This window comes from Artemia sp. Qi Xiang Cuo, chromosome 7, assembly GCF_049724085.1.
Source record: "Artemia sp. Qi Xiang Cuo chromosome 7, ASM4972408v1, whole genome shotgun sequence".
Classification (NCBI taxonomy): domain Eukaryota; kingdom Metazoa; phylum Arthropoda; class Branchiopoda; order Anostraca; family Artemiidae; genus Artemia; species Artemia sp. Qi Xiang Cuo.
In genome coordinates, this window is record NC_142800.1 from 42,512,240 (window position 1) to 42,536,120 (window position 23,881).

At 34.9% G+C, this 23,881-nt stretch overlaps 1 protein-coding gene across 1 annotated transcript; it reads left to right on the forward strand.

Moving 5' to 3' along the window:
- Positions 1-1,224: 1,224 nt before the first annotated feature.
- Positions 1,225-21,720, forward strand: LOC148950291 (galactosylceramide sulfotransferase-like). Its single transcript, XM_089091540.1, has 4 exons — positions 1,225-1,292; positions 10,752-11,372; positions 17,750-17,920; positions 21,594-21,720. The coding sequence occupies exons 1-4, from the start codon at positions 1,225-1,227 to the stop codon at positions 21,706-21,708; spliced, it is 975 nt and encodes a 324-aa protein (XP_088947666.1). The 3' UTR covers positions 21,709-21,720.
- Positions 21,721-23,881: the final 2,161 nt, after the last annotated feature.

Genomic DNA, 23,881 nt, shown 5'->3' on the forward strand with positions numbered 1-23,881 from the left:
GTCACTTGTGTAATCAGATCTTAGCTTAATGAATTTCTTTTTACGCAAATCAATTGGCTCCGTGACTAGGTTTATCCACAAGTAATAAGGTAATCCATGAAATGTACTTTTTGTTTTAAGATGTGAACTAGTCAGAGACTGAACGAGTACTGAAACTTTGAACTTCCCATTTCAATGGCCTATTTGCATTCCCAGGATAGTGTAGACAGAGGTATTAAGATAAAATGAATGCATATAGTGTTCTTGATTGAGTTCTACCCTTTTACCTACTCCACCGTCGACTTGTTCCCCTCAACAGTCAATTCGTGGTAACAAACTGTCCACTTCCCAACTTAGAGAAAATAATATGGACCATGTTGTGAAATGTGTCGACTTGACTAATGCCAAGACAGTCGTAAGTCTCTACGGCAAGCCAATTATATTTGAGCAGCAGATTTACATGTTCTGTTCTAATTCAGGTTGTTATATTATCGTTTTATATACTTGGATCCTGCATTCTATTCAAATTTTCTTGTAAGATGAAAAAATAAACTTGTGCAATTTTCTATAGTTTTGTTCTGTTTCATACGCAAAGAAAAAAATTTCCCGAAGGATTGGCACTATTCTAGACAGCACCACCATTCAAGAGGTTCAGAAACAAAAACAAGCGGATGTACATGTGGATGCTCAAACAGAAACTTCTCACCAAAAGTTTAAAATGAAGCAAACAATATCTCCAAACTTGTAATGATTGATCTCCTTTTGCTATGCGTAGTTTTGTGCAGTAGAGTCTGTGATCTTGATGACAAGCAGTCATAAAGACTTTTCCAGCTAATGGAGGGGGGGGAGCAATATGAATTTAGGACATTTTTTCCACAAAATTCATGTTTTACATAAGAACGATGCGTCCTCAGAAGGGAGGGGGTTGCATCCCCTTCCAGCCTCTATCGGCACCTTAACCTTGCTCAAAGCAGCATTCGTGTTGTAATTGCTCTAAGATTGCATTTGAGTTCTGTTGCTTTATCGAATTAATTTCGTCACTACATGAAGGTTATTGCACTAAAGTCTTGGGAAAAAAAATGAGACCAAGGTAATTACTTGCACTGTGACTTTAAATTAACTAAAAGAAAATTATATGAATCGACAACTATAAACCGGTCTGCGTATATACCAAAATATGCCGAAATATAACGGAGATATTAATGCAACTCTTTCTTTTACTATTTTCTTCAATTCTTTTTTGCCATGCGTCAAATAGCTTTTGCAAAGGGTTTTAAAGTGTCTGGGACTACTGTAGCAGATATCCTATTAAGGTAGTTTATTTTTGTTGATTTAGAGGTTTGTCTTGTAAAGAGATTATCAAACAGTTCGTGGTAACGAACTGTAAGTAAGGAGCGACCCGGCTCAATGGTAACCGAAACTCTAAAAACCGGAATTTTGGTACCAATAGATACATCAAAAGAATCAGATTTTAATTTTGGTTTCAAATATATCAGTTTCATCAAGTTTAATTTTACCCATCAAAAGTTGTGCGCCTGAGAAAATTTGGCTGATTTTTGAAAAAAGAGCAAAAGATCCCCTAAAAATTAAAGAACCTTAATGAAAAGCACACCATTATATTCCGCGTATCAGAGAACCCTACTGTAGAGGTTTCAAGCTCTTATCTACAAAAATGTGGAATTTTGCATTTTTTGCCAGAAGAAAGATCACGGGTGCGTGTTCATTTGTTTTTTTTTTGTTTTGTTTTTCCCAGGGGTAATCGTATTGACCCAGTGGTCCTAGAATATCGTAAGAGGGCTTATTGGAACGGAAATTAAAAGTTCTAGTGCCCTTTTTAAGTGATCCAAAAAAATGGAGGGCAACTAGGCCCCCTCCCACGCTCATTTTTTTCTCAAAGTCACCCAATTAAAATTTTGAGATAGCCATTTTGTTTAGCATTTTCAAAAATCTAATAAATATGTCTTTTACGATTACTTAATCCCTCACAGTTCCCAGGGGAAGGGCTGCAAGTTATGAACTTTGCCCATTGCTTGCAAATTGTATTGGTTATTGGGAAGTATAGACATTTTCAGAAAGAATTTTTTTGGTGGAGGGGGAGGGGACTGGAGGAGGGGGTTACTCGGGAGAATCTTTCCGTGGAGGATGTTTCTTTGGGGTAAGGGACATTTCTATGAAGGGGGCGCCGGATTTCCAAGCATTATTTAAAAAACAATCAGAAATTAAATTAAAAAAAACAAGTTTTTCAACTGAAAGTAAGAAGCAACATTAGAACTTAAAATGAACAGAAATTACTACGTATATGAGGGGGTTCTCCCCCAAGTCAATACCTCGCTCTTTACGCTACAGTTTTTTTTTAGTGCTTTCAAAAGAGCTATCTATTCTAATTAAACGGCCTTTGTGATTCAGGGTTTGTGAATTAATTTTTTTTTAACTTTTAACGTAAAGAGCGTGGTATTGACTAAGGGGAGAACCCCATCATATACGTAATAACACATACGTAATAAAAAAAAACAATAAAAAAAACAAGCGATACGGCTCAATAGTAAGCGAAACTTTTAAAAACGGAACTTTGAAGTCAATAAATGTATCAAAAGAATGGGCTTATAATGCCGATTCTAAATATAAAAATTTTGTTAAGTTTAGTATTACTCATCAAAGGCTACGAGCCTGAGAAAACTTACCTGATTTTTTAAAGAGGGGGGAAACATACCCTAAAAGTGAAAAAATTTTAATGAAAATCACTGTCAGATTCAGCGTATCAGAAAACCCTATAACATAGGTTTCAAGCTCATATCTGCAAAAATCTGCAACTTTGTATTTTTTTTTCCAGAAGAAAAATAAACGAATATAGAAGTTCGTTACGTAAGTTAATTTGTAAATTACGTCAGAACCAAATTTAGAGACAGCCATTTAGCAAAAGAAAAGTAAAATTTTATGCAAATTGTGCTTACTTATTCAATGCCGGCGAGCCAAAATAAAAGCTGCATTACCTAAAAAAACGATCAGAAATTAAATAAAAAAAATAAGTTTTTTAAACTGAAAGTAAGGAGCGACATTAAAACTTAAAACGAACAGAAATTATTCCGTATATGAAAGGGGCTGTCCCCTCCTCAACGCCTCGCTCTTAATGCTAAAGTTTGACTCTGTCTCACAACTTTATTTTTTAAAACAATAAAAAACGTTAGCGTAAAGAGTGAGGAGTTGAGGAGGGGACAGCCTCTTTCATATACGGAATAATTTCTGTTCGTTTTAAGTTTTAATGTCGCTCCTTACTTTCAGTTTAAAAAACTTGTTTTTTTTATTTTTTTTTTTAGTAAAGAATCATATAACATTATATCCTTCCAATAATGTAGGTTAAGCTACTGAAAAACTAAACGGTACTGGTGCGTTATATGGGCCTTTAAAAGAAAACCAGTCACGAAAAAACCACCAGACGGGTTAATTCAAGAAACCGCTATAGAGTAATGCAATGCAAAGCGGGGTTTACATTGCGTTTATGATATTTCAACTGTGGTTTTAGGGGTTTAGGGGGGGGAGGTACCTAGGTTAGGTTAGGTTACGTATTTAATATATGCTTTGTTTTACCCCCCATCCCCCCTAATGTGCAAATATAAAGCCCAAATTTGTTTAGCCTATAAACTATTAGGCCTACATATTCATCCTATTTTATTTTATTTCATTGGCATTAACTAAACTTGACTTTTTAAAAAGGCCCATATAATACACCAGTACCAACTAAACTTATCGAATGTCCATTATCGTGGTTGCGTTTCCTAATATGATAAAGAGGAAAGGGTTTTTATTCATGATATTTACTTCCATCAACGAGTTGCAAACGAAATACAATTTTCACGATTCTGATTGACTTTTGTCATCGCAAGAATATTTTAAAATATACAAGATAAAAATATAAGTATAGCACGGCTAAATTTTATCTTCAGGGCCTCCTCCAAAAGTATTTGAAGTGCCTGTAGAACCGTAACTTAAAATAGTTTGGTTGCCAAATGGCGTAGAAAGATAATTAGAAAGAAACATTGTGTTAGAAGAAACACTTGCAATCAACACAAAGATACTCTTGTCTCAGGCAAGTGTTAAACTTTACTTGGTTATCTGTTCTTTTGATACACGACTGACGTACAGCTGTTTAATGATATTTGACTTATATAAAATAACGAAAAGGGAGCTCTCTCAACTGAGATTTTAAGCCTGAATTTTGTTCTTATCAACGCTAGCTTTTAACAGCTAAATTATGGGGCTATTAGAGGGGGGGGGGATAATTTTGTCACCGATCTTCCTTCTTTCCTGGGGAGTATTTTGGATCAAGTCTATAATATCTGTGCTGTGGGGTTTATATCTCCCATATTATTACAGAAATGTCTTTCTGTGTAACACCAATCATTCATTCATTCATTCATAAAAGATTACATTCATATACTTACCGGCCCAAAATGCAAAGACGTGAACCAACACCTTCAAAATCCCCACTGGAGAGGGGGGCGGCAATTTCTACTAGGAGCTGTGTTTTTACCAAAATTTAAATGGAAATATCTCATATTTTCTTTGTATATGAATTATCAACATTTGTTTGCTTTCTGGGGCAGGAGGCCTTTAAATAAATATATAGTAGCATGTTTAAATAGAGGGAAGGGTAGAAAATAATCTCGAATTTGTCGAAGCTAATCCTTCATTGCATTACCAAGGCAATCCTTCAGGCATTACCAAGATATAATGTAGCCCACTAGACTCATAAAACCAGAGTTTTTGCAATTAAACTGTAAATTATAATTTACAATAATTGTAAATTGATTGGTAGCCTACGGTGAATATTGATTTTTTTTTTTTCCTTAAGAATTAAAGTGTTGGATTGGAATTATAATTTATGATAAAAATTTTGATATTTAGTTAAAGTTTTCGATGAAGAGTAACTTTGTTGAATTTCGGGTGGACGGAGAGGGTATTATTGTTTATATGAATGGAAATCTGTGTGACTTTTGATGTCTAATATGGCTGAATCTATTGCGACCTCTACAGGATGGCTCCCGGATGTTGAGTACATTTATACCACTTGAAACATTATGCACAAATAGGAAAAGGGAAATATTACCATATACAATCGCTGGAAACAAAGCTCTTGGTAGCACTTGCCAAGGCTTGTGTCTCATGAGCCTTGCAAGACTCATGATACCCCGCTTCGCCCTTTCCACCTCTGTGTTGGTAGGTATGCGAATTTAATATTTTAGGCTACATAGAAAAAGATTCGGACAATAAAAAGAGCACTATTACCCCCTAACCTCAGCACCAATTGTAAAGGCGTAGAAGAAAAATACTCCCAAGAATCAAGAGGGATTAGATATCAATTTCATTTGATATCAAGCTTTAAAATGAATATCACAAACATTTTTCTACAATAAGAAAAACGGTTACCACCCTGCAGCACTCTTATTCAGGCTTAGCCTAAATGAAGAGAGATGAGGGATAAATTCTTACCCCTCCCCCCAGGGCCGTATCCAGGATTTTTGTTCAGGGGGGGTTTTACTAATTTTTGACTTTCTTGGGGGGGATTTTACTAATTTTTGACTCAGTTTTCGACTAATTTTACTGATTTTTACCTAGGTTTTACTAATTCTCGACTTATTTTCGAGTCGGTCAAAAAATTTCGGGGGGGGGGGGGTTCAAACCGGGTAACCCCCCCCCCCTGGATACGGCGCTTGCCTCCCCCTTTAACCCATTTCAATATTTATCTGAAGGCTTCAGTGGACTTGGACTAAATGGTCAGTGAAATACACCCCTCCCCTCTCCCCCTAGCCTACACAATGACCCATCAATCCTCCTTCATAATAGCTGATGCGTAATTATACATTTCTAAATATAATTTCATATAAAGTCAATTGAATCAATTTAGTTAGATCAAGCATTAAGATAAATGTCAATATTAACTATTTATTTTGTATTGACTACGTGACTTTTCCGCAACGAATGTGCCACCATGCGGCATTACTTCCTCTGCAACTAGAAACCACGATATATATATATATATATATATATATATATATATATATATATATATATATATATATATATATATATATATATATATATATATATATACTATATATATATATATATATATATATATATATATATATATATATATCATATATATAAATATATACTATATATACACTACAATATATCATATATATATATATAAAATATATATATATATATATAATATATATAATATATATATATATATATATATATATATATATATATATATATTATATATATTATATATATATATATATATATATATATATATATATATATATATATATATATATATATATATATATATATATATATATATATATATATATATATATATATATATATATATATATATATATATATATATATATATATATATATATATATATATATATATATATATATATATATATATCTGATGCTTTTAAATCAATTGTCTACCTCAGAATTTTCAGTCAATAGCAGCTTGGTCCACTTTTGGACAAAATCGTAGATTGGTACCACAAAATGGCAGAAAACGCCACTATCCCGTAGGATATCTTTTTGTTCACAGAAAAATGGCAATATAAATTTTAATTTCCATTTCAATGATCCTTCCCCGGCTTTGACCATTTACAATTACTGAAAATAAAACTCTTGGTAGTGCTGTCAACACCCCCTTGCGCAAATAAGTTCCTTGCAAGGCCCGTCTTTTCTTTTTAACATGATTAAATAAAAAAAACAAGTTTTTTAAACTGAAAGTAAGGAGCGACATTAAAACTTAAAACGAACAGAAATTATTCCGTATATGAAAGGGACTGTCCTCTCCTCAACGCCTCGCTCTTTACGCTAAAGTTTTTTATTGTTTTAAACAATAAAGTTGTGAGACAGAGTCAAACTTGATGAAACTTATATATTTGAAATCAGCATTAAAATATGATTCTTTTGATGTATCTATTTGTATCAAAATACCGTTTTCTAGAGTTTCGGTTACCATTGAGCCGGGTAGCTCCTTACTTACAGTTCGTTACCACGAACTGTTTGATACCCGTCTTGCATTTTCAACTCTGTGTGGCTAGGCATAGGAATGTAATATTTTATGCTGCATAGAAATGATTTTGGCAATGGGAAGGGCACTATTACCTTCCCCTCCTCTCAGTGCCAATTATAAAGGTGTAGACGGAAAATATTCCCGAGAACCAAGAGGGATTATATATCAATTTCATGTGATATCAAACTTTAATATAAACATCAGAAACATTTTTCTGCAAAAAAGGAAGGTATCACCCTGCAGCAGTTGCAGCACCCATATTCAGGCTCAGTTTAAATGAAAGGATACGAAAGACTAGTTCTTATCACGCACTCTAAACCCCTTTCGGTACTGGTTATGAAAGCGGTAAGCGCGCGACAATTGTGTTGAAGATCAGATAGGATAATAACCGGGTAGTCTCCAATGTATAGTGATTGAACAGAGGTGTCTGTAGTATATTTAAACTTCATTTCTTTGGGATAAAAAGTACCTAGGTTTGGAATAAAAGGTACCTAGGTTGGGTTAGGTTCCATATTTAATATATGCTATGCTTTACCCCCATCCACCCATAATGTGCAAATATATAGCCGAAATTTGTTCATAAGCTATCATATTTTCATCCTATTTTGTTTTTCCTTATTAGTATTAACGAAACTTCAGTTATCGCGTGCTTACCGCTTTCTTAACCAGTACCCCTCTTTCTGAATTTAAATGAAGGCTTCTGAGACTTGGACTGTTTGGGCATTGAAATATGCCCCCAGCTTGAATTAACTAATCAACTTAGTTAAATCAAGCATTAAGATAAATGTCAATATTGACCATTTATCTTGTATGGTTTACGTGACTTTTCTGGAACAAATTCGCCACCTTGTGGTATTACCTCCTTTGCAACTGGGAAGCACGAAATATTGATTTTTGATACTTTTACGTCGATTGACTATCTCAGGATTTTCAGTTGATAGTATCTTGGTCCACTTTTGGGCAAAATTGTAGTTTGGGGCCACAAAATGGCAGAAAACGGTTCTTTCCCGTAGCATAATCTTTTCGGTCCCTGAAAAATCACAATTGAAATTTTTATTTTTGTTTAAATTATCCCTCTCCTGGTCTTCTAAACGACAAACAGGCAAATAAACTCGCATCTGTGATCTTTCTTCTGGGGATTAATTTAAAAAAATGTTTCACAAAAATAAATTTTTCAAAGAAAAGCAAAGAACTCCATTAAACCAAAAAATAATCGGCCAAGTATAAAACTACCACAAATCGCCATCAATAAGTAAATGAAACCCAAAACGAACAAAAAACACAATAAATAACCGAGTCAAACTCAAAACGAGCAGATATTAACATCCGTAGGGCAGACCCTCCACCCCTGCTTTCTGAAGACCAGAACATAACTTGCAATTTACATACGTTTTTAAATGTTTTCACTTTTTTAAATTTCATAAATCAAAATTATTGAGACCTTAAGGAATAAATATCTGTATATATGTATTGAACTGTCAATTGATATTCATTTGTTTTTTGTTTCTTTTCAGTGAAGTGTAAGTTATGTTCTGGTCTTCAAAAGGCATGGGGAGTGTCAGCCTCACTCATGTTAATTCTGCTCGTTTTGAGTTTGACTACATTATTAATTGTAATTTCTGTTCGTTTTGGGTTTCATTTATCAATTGGTGGTGATATGTGGTAGTTTTATGCTTAGAAGATTACTTGACTGCATTTATGCATATTTTTGGTTTAATAAGCTCTTTAGTTTTCTATGAGAAACCTATTTTGCAAAAAAAGGTTTTTAAAAGTTTTTTTTTATTGATATTGTCATTTCATGCGCTTAGCCTTAATTGTACCAGTATCATAGTGTAGTGGCAGTAGTTTGAGAAGTAGCAGCAGCAGTAGTATTGAATTAGTAGCAGTACTAACAGTAGTAGTGGCAGTATTAATAGCAGTAGTAACATGTACATGTTGTTTTTTGGTATGTTGAACCTCTCCCTCATGATGCTCCGGAAGTTCCATCTTGATACCGTAAGCCGTTCCGAAAATATTGCTGATACACGTTTTTGACAATCTGTATGCACATAGTATGTTTTGATTTAGTTTGACTTATCCCTGAATATTTCCTTATAGGTCCATTTCAATGTCCTCGGCTTTTGTAGTGCTCGCTACAGAAGTAGTAGTTTTAGTGGTAGTAGTAGCAGTGGCAGTAGTACCAGTAGTAATAGTAGTAGTAGTAGTATTAACAGTGGTTGTAGCAGTAGCAGTAGAAGCGTGCAAATGTTGCCTTTTTAGCCAATTAGTTAACTCCCTTATAATTTCCTCGAAGTTCCAAGTTAATATACCCAGTCATTCCTGAGTTGTGCTCTTTTGACAACCCGTATGCAAATAACGTGTATTGATTTAGTTTAACAATCCCCCCCCCAAACATTCTCTGAAAGGCTCCCCTGAATGCCCTTCGTCTTTTTGGAAAGTGAAGGTCAAACATACCCACTTTTGTCTATAACATATACCATACGTAAACAATGGACGAACTGCCTGTCTTACAGCCCTTGCCCTGAGGGCTGTTGGGGAGTTGACATTCCCAAAGACATAATTACTGGATTTTTTTAAAGATACTGACAAAATTGATGTCTCAAATTTTAATGGATGTGTTTTGGAAAATTATTGGCCACGGGGGGGGGGTGCCCTCCAGTCAATTTTTACTCTTAGAAAGGGTACTAGACCTTTCTATTTCAATAAAAACCTCATATGGCGCTTGGGCAGAACTTTTAACCCTTGACCCAGGCTCTGGGGATTTGTGTCAACTCTGTAGGTATTGTTGTAATCTTTTGACTATTTTGAACAAATAGGGTGTCTCAAAATTTCGATTGGATCTATTAGAGGGAAAAAGGGCGTGGGGAGGAGGTTTGTTGTCCCTGATCACTTTTGAATTTCAAAAAGGGCACTAGAACTTTTCCCATCAACTGAGCCATCTCCTAAGTTTATGCGACAACTCCTTCCATAAAAACCTTTTTTTGTTAACAATGAGCAACTAGCATAGCTTGTAGCCCTTGCCCTGGGGGATCTGGGGGAATTGATATCCCAAAAGACATAATTTATGTACCTTTCACCAATTTTGAACAAAACGCCTATCTCAAAATTTTGATTGGATTTATTTAGGTATATGATGGGTTTGTGGGGGGGGGGGGTCTGGCTGCCCTCCAATCACTTTTGTCTCTTAAAAATGGCACTAGAACTTTCAATTTCCAATCGAATGAGCTACTTTCGAGATGTATGCAACAACTCCTTTTATGTGACGTGCCTTGGTGAAAAAAATAATAATACTTTGTGCCCTCATCGCTCTTTGGTCAGGCAGCGCTATTGTGCTGCGTATGAAAAATACGAAATTCCGCGTTTTTGTTTATAGTAGCTTGGAACCTCTATTATTAGGTTCTCTGATATACTGAAAACGACGGTGTAATTTTTGTTAGGATCACTTGCCTTTTTCATGGTGTTTCTTCCCTTTTTCCAAAATCAGACAATTTTCTCAGCCTCGTAGCCTTTGATGGGTAAGATTAAGTTTTTGAATTAGCATAAAAAGTAATTTTTCGGATGCATTAACTGTTATAAAATTCATCTTTTGGGATTTCAGTTACTATTTACCCGAGTCCCTCCTTAATTGCAGTTTGTTACAATAATCTGTTTCATAAGAAGAGATTCTTCCTAAGTAATTTCAAATTTTTAGGATTGCTTATTTCAACAACTGGTACACAGATTTGGCTTCGGAATCTATAGCGATGGGAAGGTTGAAGGATGTTACTTGGGGTGAAATAAAAGATTTCAACTTGATAATAGAGGATAACCACTGGAACATAACAGAAATGGAGCATATGTTAGAAAACGATGCATTACGCATTGCAATGCTTAGAAGGCCCCCTATTCAGTTTGAATCTATGTTCAACTTTTTTGACCTTCGAGGGTTTTATAATGTAACATCAATAGAGGATTTTATTGACAAGCTAGAAAGAAACGAAATTACAAAAAATTCCAGGTTTGTGAAACTTTTTGGAAGAAACCCTCTTTCTTGGTTTCTTGGACTTGAAGAGTCAGATTTTGACAACATAACAGCCATTAACAACTTTATTCAGAGGACAGAAAAAATGTTTGACTTAGTGCTGATTTCAGAAAGCTTTGACGAATCACTAATGATACTAAAAGATATGACAGGATTTCCAATTTCGTACTTCAATTACATACCAATAAATCTTAGAGATGAAAAAAAGAAATATTACTTATCTAAAAAACAGGAAGAAATACTTGGAAACTGGAACCAAGCTGATACATTGCTCTACAAAAAATTCAAAAGGTAAAGTTATATATACTAATATCATTTGTGCACAATGGTTAATCGAAGGGGATGCACTACCCACTTCTACCTCTGTGCAGGTAAGCCTATAAATAAGATCCGTTTTTCTCATTCAAACTATGCTACAATTAGAGGAGAACTATACCCCCTTCAGCATTTACATTGCAAGGTTATTCCGAATATGCTTCTCTAAATGATAGTAGGTTACGGGATAAATCCTCACTGCAAATTAAAAAGTTAAAAATCTAAAAATTCACTGTCTGATGTTTTAGGCATTGTTAAGGATTAAAAAGACGCACTAACCTTACAATCCCATAGTTGGATGCAAGTTTGTAGTATTGTATGACTAGTAAAATTTAATCAAAGATTGCTGTATTGCTGCGAGAAAATACTATAATGACCATTTGTTTTCGATGGACTACGTATATGCTTATGATTGAGTGTGGCTACTGTGCGGCAGCATAACCTTTGGAACTGGAAGATGACAAAAAATATTGGTACTGATTAAGAATCTGGTAAGCGCGCGTAGAACCATATAGAAAACTTCAAAGATACCATTTGAAAAACAGGTTTCCGCTACATAGTGAGCTGTTATTCAATCTGTGACAAATATTTAGACTTCAGGTTTTTGGGGTTGAAGGGGCAAAAAAAGGTACTTAGGTTAGATTTAGTTTACGTATTTAATATATGTTATGCTTTTTTTTCCTGTAATTACGCAGATAGGTTGTGTTACTACGTTGAATAGCAACTTTAAAGTTAATAGATTTTGCATGCTTAAAATTAGAATCAAAGGCTGAATCGTTTAATGTATGTACTATCAAAATTCTGTTTTCTAAAGTTTCGGTTTCTATTAGCAAAGGACTCTCTTTACTTAACATTCATTACCACAACCGATTTGCTTCATTGTGGAAGATTCATTTTAGACAAACAAAGTTTTCCGAGGGAAGTAAAGACCGACTTTGAAAATTATAACGGACAAAAATTATTACTTCACAGCCTATCTAATATATATCACTATAACTAGTACAAATAAACCAACTAATTATGTTTCCTATGTTTCCCTATAGAAAACTAGCACTTTACTGAAAACACAAAATTCAAGTATAAAAAACAGGAATATTGATTTGGGAGTCAAAAGTGAGTATTATCCTGAAAACAATAAATTAATCTTTAAAGTTTTTTATAGTCTTAAACCAGTTGTGAGATCAATAACTTTCAGTATACAGAAATATTGGATTGATTTATCAGGTAGCATTTTGGTCTCGCGAGCTATAATACCAATAGTGAGGGATATACAATCTTAAATTGTAAGAAATATTCTTAAATACTACTTGAAGTAACAATCAAATAAGACATAACATGAATTCTGGAAATCCGGTTATTTTTCTCTATACAATAGTGAACTTCAAGCTATGATAGAAATTCTAAAGCTAGTCTATAGTCCTAATACTATCAAGATGATTTTACTTCGAACTTGTCTACAAACTAATCATGACATGTCCTTCTCAGAACAATAACGAGAGCCAGTCATTGGACTCAGCCATTGTGCAGAAGTGATACCAAATTAAAAGAAAATAAAAATAAAGCAACAATCCTAAAATATTTTGTTTTTATTCTGTAAAAAGTGTCCTTAATTGGTTTGCTTTTACTGTAACAAAACTCCTATATTATTTTCCGTTTTCAGTAAAGCGCTAGTTTTCTATAATCCTAGAAACATAGGGAAACATAGTTAATTGGTTTATTTGTACTAGTTTATTCATATATGTTAGATAGGCTGTGAAGTAATAATTTTCGTTCATTTTTATTATGAACTTCGCTCGTTACTTCCCTCAGAAAACTTTGTTTTTTAAAAATTCATCTTTGCTCGTTTTTGATTAAAACTTGATGTAGAAATAACGCCGCCATGATCTTTTTTTATTTATACGGAATAATTTCTGTTCGTTTTAATTTTAATGTCACTCCTTAGTTTCAGTTGAAAACATATTTTTTAGTATAATTTTTTATCATCACCGATCTAGGGGAGATAAGGTACCTCTAGAAAATACTGCAGAAAGGACGTCCCTTCCCCTAAATTACTGCCGTTAGTACTAGAACAAAAGCTTCATCGCAGAGTAAAATTAGAAGCTTCAATACAGAAATGTTGGTCCTTCAAATTGGACATTTGATCGATTTTCATTTGAAATGAGTGTTTCTTTAGTTGATTTGTTTCACAATAATCTTTTATTTTTAAGATGAGTAGGCAACATATAAAACCTACTAAAAGGGCTTGGAGGAGAAGTAATGATGAGTGGTTCTTATAAACTTCCAGTTAAGGACTTTGGACCATAATTTTTTGCAATGGTACCGTTTTATTCTTCCAAACTGGCACCAAAAGTGTCAATTTTAGTGTTATATGGCACTTATGGGTTAAAATTGAAAAAAAAGCACGTAGATATGAGTAATGGGTTTAAAATGAGCCTTCCCGGGATATGGTTTAAAAAATGAGTGCATCACATATGCAAAAATTGTGGACTATCTGAAAAGTAATCATGAAAAGGGACAAACCATGATTGAAAAAAAAATCCAAGCCGGAGTTGAACTCATGACAATCCAATTTGAAGTCCAGCGCTGTCTTGACATAACCACCCCTCTAATAATATAATTTAATTTATTGGTGTTTTTAAGACCTTAATTGCGTAGCTTGTTAAGGGGGCCAGGAGGAGAAACATGTGGGAGGTGTTCATGCAAACGTCCAGTTTAGGGTTCTGGACCATAATTATTACAATGATGCCGTTTTATACTTCCATGATTTTCAACTTAGAAGTGGCACCAAAAGTGTTTTTTCCAGTGCTCTATCTCACTTTTAAATAATATAATTGATAAAAAGTACGTAGATGTGTGTAAAAGTTTTCAAATGAGCTATTAAACATGACTCTAAAAAGTTCTGGTAGCCCACTAGCCCCAGCTTTTCCACTTTAGACATGGCACCAAAAGTGTCATTTTTAACTTGCGGATGGTGGAATTTATAGTAAGAACGTAGATGTGAGCAACATTTTTTTTATATGAGCTATCAAAAATCTATCTACGATGTTCTGGTAGCCTGCTAGCCCCACCCCATGAGAAATGGCATAAAAAGTGCCTTTTTCGTGCTATATGGCACTTGCAGATGGCGGAATTTATATAAACCACGTACATATGAGAAACAGCTTTTGAATGAGTTCTTAAGTATCTCTCTATGATGTTCTAGTAACCCGCTAGGCTTGGAAAAAAAGAAGAAAAAAAAGACCGTTTTAACGTTTTGTAACTTTTAGTTACAATGGTCTGTGGTTCGCTGTTTACTAGGCTGCAGCTAATTTATCAACCATGGCAAAGAGTTCATTTCAAGTTCTAACAAGAAACTATTTAACATTGACATCCGTAAAATCTAATAGATGGTAGAATTTATAAAACCAAGTAAATATAAGCAGTAACTTTTAATTGAGCCATTAAACTTGTATCTACTATGGTGTGGTATCCTGCTAATGTTGCAGTAGCTTACTTGTGAGCAGACGATTTATGAAACTTACTAAGGGGGCTGGGAGGGGGAGTGGACAGGAGGGGTTCTTGTAAATCTACAGTTAAGGGTTCTGAAACCCAACTATTCCAACAGTATTTGTTTTGTACTTCAGAGCCTTTCCACTTAAGAAGTGGCACGAAAAGTGTTATTTTCAATGCTATATCGCTCTTACGAAGGGTAGAATTAATAAAAAACCCGCAAAAATGAGCAAGAGCTTTCGAATGAATCATTAAACATAACTCTTAAAAGTTCTGCTTGCCCATTAGTACCAGCTTTTTCACTTGAGACTTGGCATCAAAAGTGTCGTTTTTAGTGCCATTCGGAACTTGCAGATGGTAAAATTTATAGGAATAGCATAGATATGAGTCTTATCTTTTATATGAGCTATAAAAAATCTGTCTACTAATTCTGGTAACCTGTTAGCGCCACCCCTTGAGAAATGGCACAAAATTTGCCATTTTAGTGTCATATGGCACTTACAGATGCCGAAATTTATAAAAAGCACGTAGATATAAGAAACAGTTTTTGAATGAGTCATTAAGCATCTCTCTATAATGTTCTGGTGACCCGCTAGGCCTGCTGGAAAAAAAAGAAGAAAAAATGGGAAACAGATCAGTGCTACCAATGCAAAAGTGATTTTCCTTGTTGTTCAAGGAGGGGTACTGTAATTTCCCTGAACAAGGTCTTCGACACTGCTGATTGCAATGTTACACTTTTCATTTTGATCTGACGTCATTTTCAACAGGTTTCAGATCACCATAAATTTCTTTTCGCAATAAACCTTTACTTTTAACACGAACCAAAATAATACTTACCATTCCTGAGTCAGTGTCAGATGCATCTTTTTTTCACTAGGCAGTTTTTTTCAAAGCACGTTTTTTAACTTTTGGTTACCATGGGCTGTTGTTCGCTGTTTACTAGGTTGCAGCTGCCGCTACAACCATGATTTACGAACTTCACTAGAGACAAACATTTCTTTTTTTTAGTGAGCTGATTAATTATATTTACTATTTAGTTATTTACTATTTATGTTTACAATTTAGGTATGATTGGTAATGATTGGTATGGTAATGATTGGTAATGATTGGTATGATTGGTAATGATTGGTAATGATTGGTATGAGTTATGATTGGTATGATTGCATTGGTATGATTTAGTAATGTTGGCTATTTTTAGTTATGTCTACGTAAACAATACTCATAGCCTATCTTTAAAATCAAAGTTATATTGAAGTTCGAAAGATGCTAACCAAAATTACTATATTTACAAATAACACTCCTAGATAGACCCCTTTGACCTAGCCAAGTCTTCATAGCCTAGCAGTCAGAGACGACAATGTCCCGTAATGTTTGTCACTTTCTTTTTTCAAATCAAGCCCAGCCGTTTTGAAAATGTAGAAACGATGAACCTTGCTCTTGAAAAAATACGACGATTGGTGACCCAATAGATGGGCACTTTAGTTTAAAGGAGGGATTTGAAATCCATCAATCATCTCTTAAATGTACATTAAAATAGCCAAGAAGCTTGTGAAAAGGAAAAATAATCTAAATCTAAAAATAGTTGAGCTAACGAACAATAATCTAAATATTTTTTAGAAGGCTACGAAGACTGTAAAATGATGCAAAGTTGGGAATACCCATCACCTCAGATGAGAATGTCTATGCTTTAGTCTCCGCAACCGCGCCAAAACCGGCGGTATGCCACCGCAAAGGCTTCGGCGCGCCGCCAAAAATTTCTAACTTCAAACTATTTTCTGAGATTAGTGAGAGAAAAATATAAGGCAAAATCCACTATTCAATGGCAAATGCAAAAATTTTGGATTCCCCTCAAAATGTTTTTGAACTTATTCGTTTACCACTGACTTTAGATTGTGTTTCAATTACTTCTATCATCTTCACTACAATAAAGTAATTTCTAATTAAAATGAGTTTCGACTACCTCTGAGATTCTTCGTATACCTTCTTTATATATGTCTTCTTTTGGTCAAATAAATATATGTAAAAATCTTCACCAGACTTCAAAGGTCAATAGCATTCAATCCAATGGCCCATGTTATAGCTAAGATAAGCTAACGGGCTAAGACACACTTTATTTCAAAACTTTTATTATATTACCCCTAAGTGAGAGGATTCAATTGTGAAGCAACGAGAAACAACAGTCATTGTAGCGAAGAGAGCGAGGCATTGGGAAGTATCTTCCCCCTTATTATTCGTCGCAGCTTTGGAGACACAGCTTCGAAGACAATGCAGTATCTCTCATATGCTTTATGTCGACTATCATTAAAGAAGATGGAGCAATGCAAGCACCTGTGATACAAAGTGATTACAGTTATATTTTCACTGTGTCAGTATCGGAGTTGAACAATTACTTAATAATGATAATACGATATGGTATAATTTTTTTTTAAATAGATTACAGCGTTTCAAATACTTTTTGGAGACGGGTGGGGGTATCATTTTTATAGTATATTTGGGCTAAGACGGATATAAATTTGTACGATTACATTATTGTTTCGAAAACTTACTTTTTTGACACATATTTCATGAATTCATCAAGCCGTGAGTAAGCCACGCCCAATTCCACTTACAAATGGTGGCCCTCATTGAAACAGGTTGATAAATGTTATATCCTGTAGCAAGGAAAGATGCATAAAACCAGCAATGTCATTCAGCAAATGCAAAGATTATCTATAGAATCCCCACTCCCCTAATAGTTTTTTTTTATTGTTAACGTCGATCAACAGCTTTTGTACAAGTAGCCTGGTTTTCGTTGCTTGGAATAACAAGCCCCCGGCAGTCGATTATAAAACCTAGATTTCAATCTTATTTATTTTGTTATTCAGGCTTCTTGAAGATAGAATAACGCCTAGAATAATCCAAAATGTAAATACACTTCGAAGCATTAACAATAGAATGCATAATTTCTGTCAGACAAGCCTAAACACAACATCAGAGTATCATGATGTAGACAAAAGATTTGGTACATTCGATTGGAACCATATAGACGCTAACAGGTGAGTCATTTTGTTGTTTGGATAATGTAAATCAACGTGCTGCTTTACAAGGACAACAACCTTGCAATGTCCAGCTCATTTTTACTACGCCAGATAGGGTGGACGGTTCGCCCGTCCCGCATATAATAAAGTATGCATTGTTCTTACTCTTAATGCTGACCATAGTTTTTCATCAAATTTGAGTATCGTGAAAAGACGCAAGAAGAATGTTGCTAGTTTGAAAAATACTGAACATCGCGTGGAGCGTTTTATCTACAGATTAATTTATCCAGCTGGAACGTCAGGATAGACCGTAGGTGTGCCGCTCCGAACAACTCATGCAAGTCGGCCATATATAACCCGGCTTGAATTAGCGTAGTATCGTATCGCTTTTCTCCCTGAACACGCCAAAAGCCTTTCTTTGCTACCTGAAACACCCAACCTGTGTGAGACAAGTTTTAAGCCTTTGCATCCCTTGGAACCAAGTTGAAGATGCAAGGTTTGTCGCTTTGGATCAGCAGACTTGGTAACTATAATTTTCTATAGGTAGGGTTGCCACCTGGAGAAAAAAATCATTAGATTATTGAAAAAATCACTAAATCAGCACATAAATCGCTTGATTATTGACTAGAAATCACTAGAATTATAATACTCTTTGTCAATGTAATTAATCCTTGTTTTGTTTTTTTATCATGTTCTAAAAAGACGCACCTATAGGAAGAGGGTAAAATTACCCCCCCCCCTCCCCCTAAAAAGACCTTTAGTTTTATTTTTTGTTTTTTCAAGCGAAAATTACCCTTGAAATTTTCAAAAAAATGCCTTTTTTGCCCCCCACATCTTTATGCAGAGAATAGAACGAAATCCTTGCTTCCTCTATGAATTTTCCCGCAGTGTTCAAACCATCATAAATGTTGAAAATTGGGCTCGAAAATCTAAAAATGCAAGTTGCAGGTATTGGGGTTGCATTAGGAAAAATGATTGCCAGTGGCAGATTATATGCTTATATATGAGGCCCATCCTCAATAGACTGTTTGTCCCATTTTTTTAAGAACGGCTCCTGAAACACAAGGGCCGTTTAATTAGAATAGGATGATTTTTTAAAAGTGCTAAAAGATTTAACGTAAAAAGCAAGGTATTGAGGAAGAAGGAAAACCCTTCATTTGCAAAATCACATCTGTTGGTTTCGAGATTTAATGTTGCTCCTTACTTTAAATAAAAAACTCGTTTTTTTATTTAATTTGCTAACCAAACCTAACATTATTCCTTTTTTTTTCATAGAATTATCATGGAAATAATTCTTGCACAATCCCCCCCCCCTTCTGTACTAAACTTAAAGGATTCTTGCTAATGCTCCTAGCTGTGTCTCTAAAGTTATTTCCTAAAAGACTATGTGCGATTTCTAAGCCTATTTTTCTAGAAAAAAAATATTAAGCTCATCTTTTACATTCTGAACTTTGAGACGATGAAGCTTAATATTCAACTGTGTCAGGACGATTTTCCTCAAATTCTTATTTGAAGTCTACCAACGTCATAATTTTCCAAAAGATAGTAACTATTCCTAAATTTAAGTTTTAGATTAACTCTACGCATAATTTAATCAAATCAAGTCCAGGTTTCTTGTTTATGATACACTCGAATTCGATTAAGTACATTGTCTCGAATGAGAACTATGTATAACTCTATAAGAGGATCATCATTCCATGCCTAAAAACTAAAGCTAAGATTGCTTATATTATACACAGGAAAAAGCATTTGGCTTTTTTTTTGTTGGAATATTAAATAACGAACCACCGGGGATCAAGCAACCAAGTCAAATACCTCACCATACCCCAAAGAAGCAACTTTTCAAAAGATACTCGTGCTATGTTATCTTGTCAAAAGATAAGTGTACTGCATCATCATACATATGATGATTCAGTTTACTTAAAAATTACATTTTATTTTAATATTTCGGTTACTATGGGCTAGAGTTCGTTCTTTACTACGGAAATGACGTCACTATGTACAGACAGTAATGGCGTCATCATAACTAACGTCATATCGTGGTTTTTACTTTTATTATCATTTATGGTTTTAACCTACGACAATGGTGTCATCCTTCATCATGTGTACGAAGATGTAGTTCATTGTAAAAAAAAAATGCTTTTATATGATTTATTTTGTTTTGTTCATTACAAAAGCCAATAGATGTAGCAATTTCCTTCAAAATGAGCTCTCTATGATGTTCCAGTGCCCAGTGCTTCCCATGCAAAAAAAAGGATTTTTCTAGTTCTTCAAGCCAGGGGACTGTAAGTTTCATATATACGGTTTTCTGTCACGGCGATTCCAATTGTGCACTTTTATTTCGATCCGATTTGGTTGAAAATAATTAATTTTGGGTTACCATTGGCCAAGTTTTATCCTTTACTTAGTTAAAGCTACGGCTGCGACCACAAAAGGTTCATTGAAGGTATTTGGGGTCTCTATACGATGGTTAACTACAAGCTAAATTACAAGTTACAATTAAAATTGTTTTCCGCATATAGCGATAAATTCTTCCAATTATACTTTAGAAATTACCACTGGAACATATTTTATAGGGTCTTTAGTGGTTCATTATGGATCATCGTGTACTAAACACTATATGTATGTATTTACTTGAATTGTAACTTGTTGAGCGAATTATTAGGGTATAAAATCATACTATGAAATTGTCATAATAGCTTTTTTTGTTAATTACGGTTTTAATATTACATTTTATCACCTGAATTGTGGTTTGATTTTGACCGTGTATATGAGTTTCAGCCTGATCCAGAAAGCACACTAATCAGAAGCATTTCATAAGCACTTGAATGAAAGGCTACAGATCCCACAAACATTAGTGAGGACAGAGATCTCATTCTCTCTGCTATTAAATCTTCTACTGGAGCGACTTTCATATCTGCTGAGATCTCTTCCCGATTCATTACTATGCCTAAGACGGTTTAGCGTTCAGTTAATGTGACCACGTCGGAGTTGACGTTTTATGAATTATGATGTCCTTTTCCCTCCAATCTTACTTCTGACTTTCCCTGGCGATCATACTGACTGTCAAGCAGCTATGGTGATTTCTGATGTTCCAAGTCACCTAAAAAAAAAAAAAAAAAAAAAAAAAAAAAAAAAAAAAACGAAAAAATATGCTAGGCCACGAAGCCCTTCGCAACTTAAAAGCACCTAGCGTTGAAATAACGTATAACTTTCAGTTAATATGAGCCTTGTTTCGCTCTTTAATAGGTTACCGCTACTTATACAGCCATAATGAAATATTTCTTCCTCAAACTCTTCAACAGCATCACATAGAATAAGGAAGGTGTAAATAAGAAGCAACTTCAAACTCAGAGATACATTCCGTAATGTGAACATACATTTAACTCACACTCCAGCAGGGGCACCAATTCCCAAATGTGCAAAGAGGGAATGTATTTTTGAAAATCTAGGAGGTTCATTCTTTTCTTTGAATGTATATACCAAATAGACGTATTTTCCAAAACCCTGAGGGCCAATATTGCCCATGCCCCCCCCTTTGATACCCATGCGAACAAGCGTTCCTAGTGCTTATATATCAGATCGTAATAGTACATATGATAAGGTCTTAAATTGTAATATTAGTAATAATAGAATATTAACTTTTGTAGTTTACAAGAAAGTTTGCTTATTCTATTGTATTGTTGCTTAGGTCACACTTTTACTGCAATAGCCTTGAAAACAAACGCCCATCGCATACTCAAGAAAAAAAGTCACCATTGCAGAACTCTTTTGAAGTCCAGAGGCTGTTTAAACGAGCAGTTTAGAATTAATCAAGAACGTACGTCCTTGTGTGTATTTTTCCTAGTTTTTATTTATAGATTTATTTCAACCTATAAATATAACTTTGTATTTTTTTTCTATAATGATCTTACGATTTAGATATAATGTCTCAAGCACAATGACTCCTCTACTAACAATGTCAAGGGAAGTGAGTTTACTGAAAAGTAAGGAAAGAGTGACTCAATATTGAGAAGTTAAAGTAAAAGCGAGCTGCATTTTAGAGTGGCAAATATATAGGCGGTGGGCAACTGTGACTGATTTATTTACTGATTGCCTTTTAAAACATTTCAAATGAAAATTGCCAGCCACCACGTCTATTGGATAATGTGTGTTCGTTTTATTTTAACGTCATATTTACTTTCATTTGAAAAATTTGTTGTTTTTTTTCTACTTTATTTTTGTTCTTTTTCATTATCATAGTCAGGGTTATCCCCTCAACCCCCGCTATTTACACTAAAGATCAGCTGTTGTGTAACGATGCTTTCAGAAAATGGGCTCATTTAGGTATATTTACTTTTCAAACTAAAATACAATTTTCTTAAATAACACGAAGATTGTGACCACCGTCAAATTCACACTTTTTAGCTCTAAATTCAAGGACTTTTAAACGAAGTTTTCTCACAAAAACTACCATCTCTGTAATCAGGAAAGAGCAGTGAGTCCCCTCAGCACTCATATTGTACTGACATGTTAATTTTAAAATGTAGGAGTTAAATCATCTTTTGAGCGTTTAGGCCCCCCCCCCCTCCCGCAAAAATTGGTAGTTGATCTTCCCCCTGATAGCCTGACTTCTTGGTACGTAACTATGTAATACTGTGTCTTCGTTAATTTTACATTCTACAATAACGTTTAGCTTTCTATAGGGCAGTATCAAACAGTTCGTGGTAACGAACTGTAAGTAAGGAGCGACCCGGCTCAATGGTAACCGAAACTCTAAAAAACGGGATTTTTATACCAATAGATACATCAAAAGAATCAGATTTTAATTCTGATTTCAAATATATAAGTTTCATTAAGTTTAATTATACCCATCAAAAGTTACGTGCCTGAGAAAATTTGGCTGATAGTAGAGGGGGGGGTGTTACTCCCATGTGGCACCCCTGCTGCCACCTCTAACTTTTTTGCACCCAAAATATGGGCATAGCCTCCCTAGGGAGAACACGTGGTTAATGGGGTCAATGACCTCTTTTTCCAAGGTCAATTTATTTGATGTTTCTATGTGTAATAGCTCCGGGGCGAAGGTTGCACATGCGCATTGAATTCTAACGGGAACAATGTTATTGATCTAGGACTCGAGGGGGAAGGGAAAGTCCGAGTAATTGAGTGCGTAATCGAAGGGAAAGTGAATGTCCGAGAAATTGATTGCGTAATCGAAGGGGAAGTGAATTTCCGAGAAATTGATTGCGTAATCGAGGGAACATGGATTTCCGAGAAATTGATTGAGTAATACTTCCCCTTCGATTACGCAATCAAGTTCTCGGAAATTCACTTCCCCTTCGATTACGCAATCAAGTTCTCGGAAATTCACTTCCCCTTCGATTACGCAATCAATTTCTCGGAAATCCACTTTCCCTTCGAGTCCTAGATCAATAACATTGTTCCCGTTAGAATTCAATGCGCATGTGCAACCTTCGCCCCGGAGTTATTACACATAGAAACATCAAATAAATTGACCTTGGAAAAAGAGGTCATTGACCCGATTAACCACGTGTTCTCCCTAGGGAGGCTATGCCCTTATTTGGGGTGCAAAAAAGTTATAGGTGGCAGCAGGGGTGCCACATGGGAGTAGCACCTCCCCCTCTACTGTTGATTTTCGAAATAAGGGGGAAATACCCCCTAAAAGTCATAGAACCTTAATGAAAGTCACACCACCATATTCAGCATATCAGAGAACCCTATTGTAGAGGTTTCAAGCTCCTATCTACAAAAATTTGGAATTTTTCATTTTTTGCCATAAGAAAGATCACGGATGCGTGTTTATTTGTTTGTTTTTTTGTTGTTTTTTTTTTTGTTTTTTTTCCCAGGGGTGATCGTATCAACCCAGTGGTCCTTGAATATCGTCAGAGGGCTCATTGGAACGGAAATTGAAAGTTCTAGTGCCCTTTTTAAGTGACCAATAAAAATGGAGGGCAACTAGGCCCTCTCCCACGCTCATTT

Coding starts and splice junctions, on each gene's coding strand:
- LOC148950291 (XM_089091540.1), top strand. CDS start 1,225: ATGCGTCAAATAGCTTTTGCAAAGGGTTTTAAAGTGTCTGGGACTACT. Junction 11,373..17,749: donor CTCTACAAAAAATTCAAAAG/GTAAAGTTATAT, acceptor TTTGTTATTCAG/GCTTCTTGAAGATAGAATAA. Junction 17,921..21,593: donor AACCATATAGACGCTAACAG/GTGAGTCATTTT, acceptor ATTGTTGCTTAG/GTCACACTTTTACTGCAATA.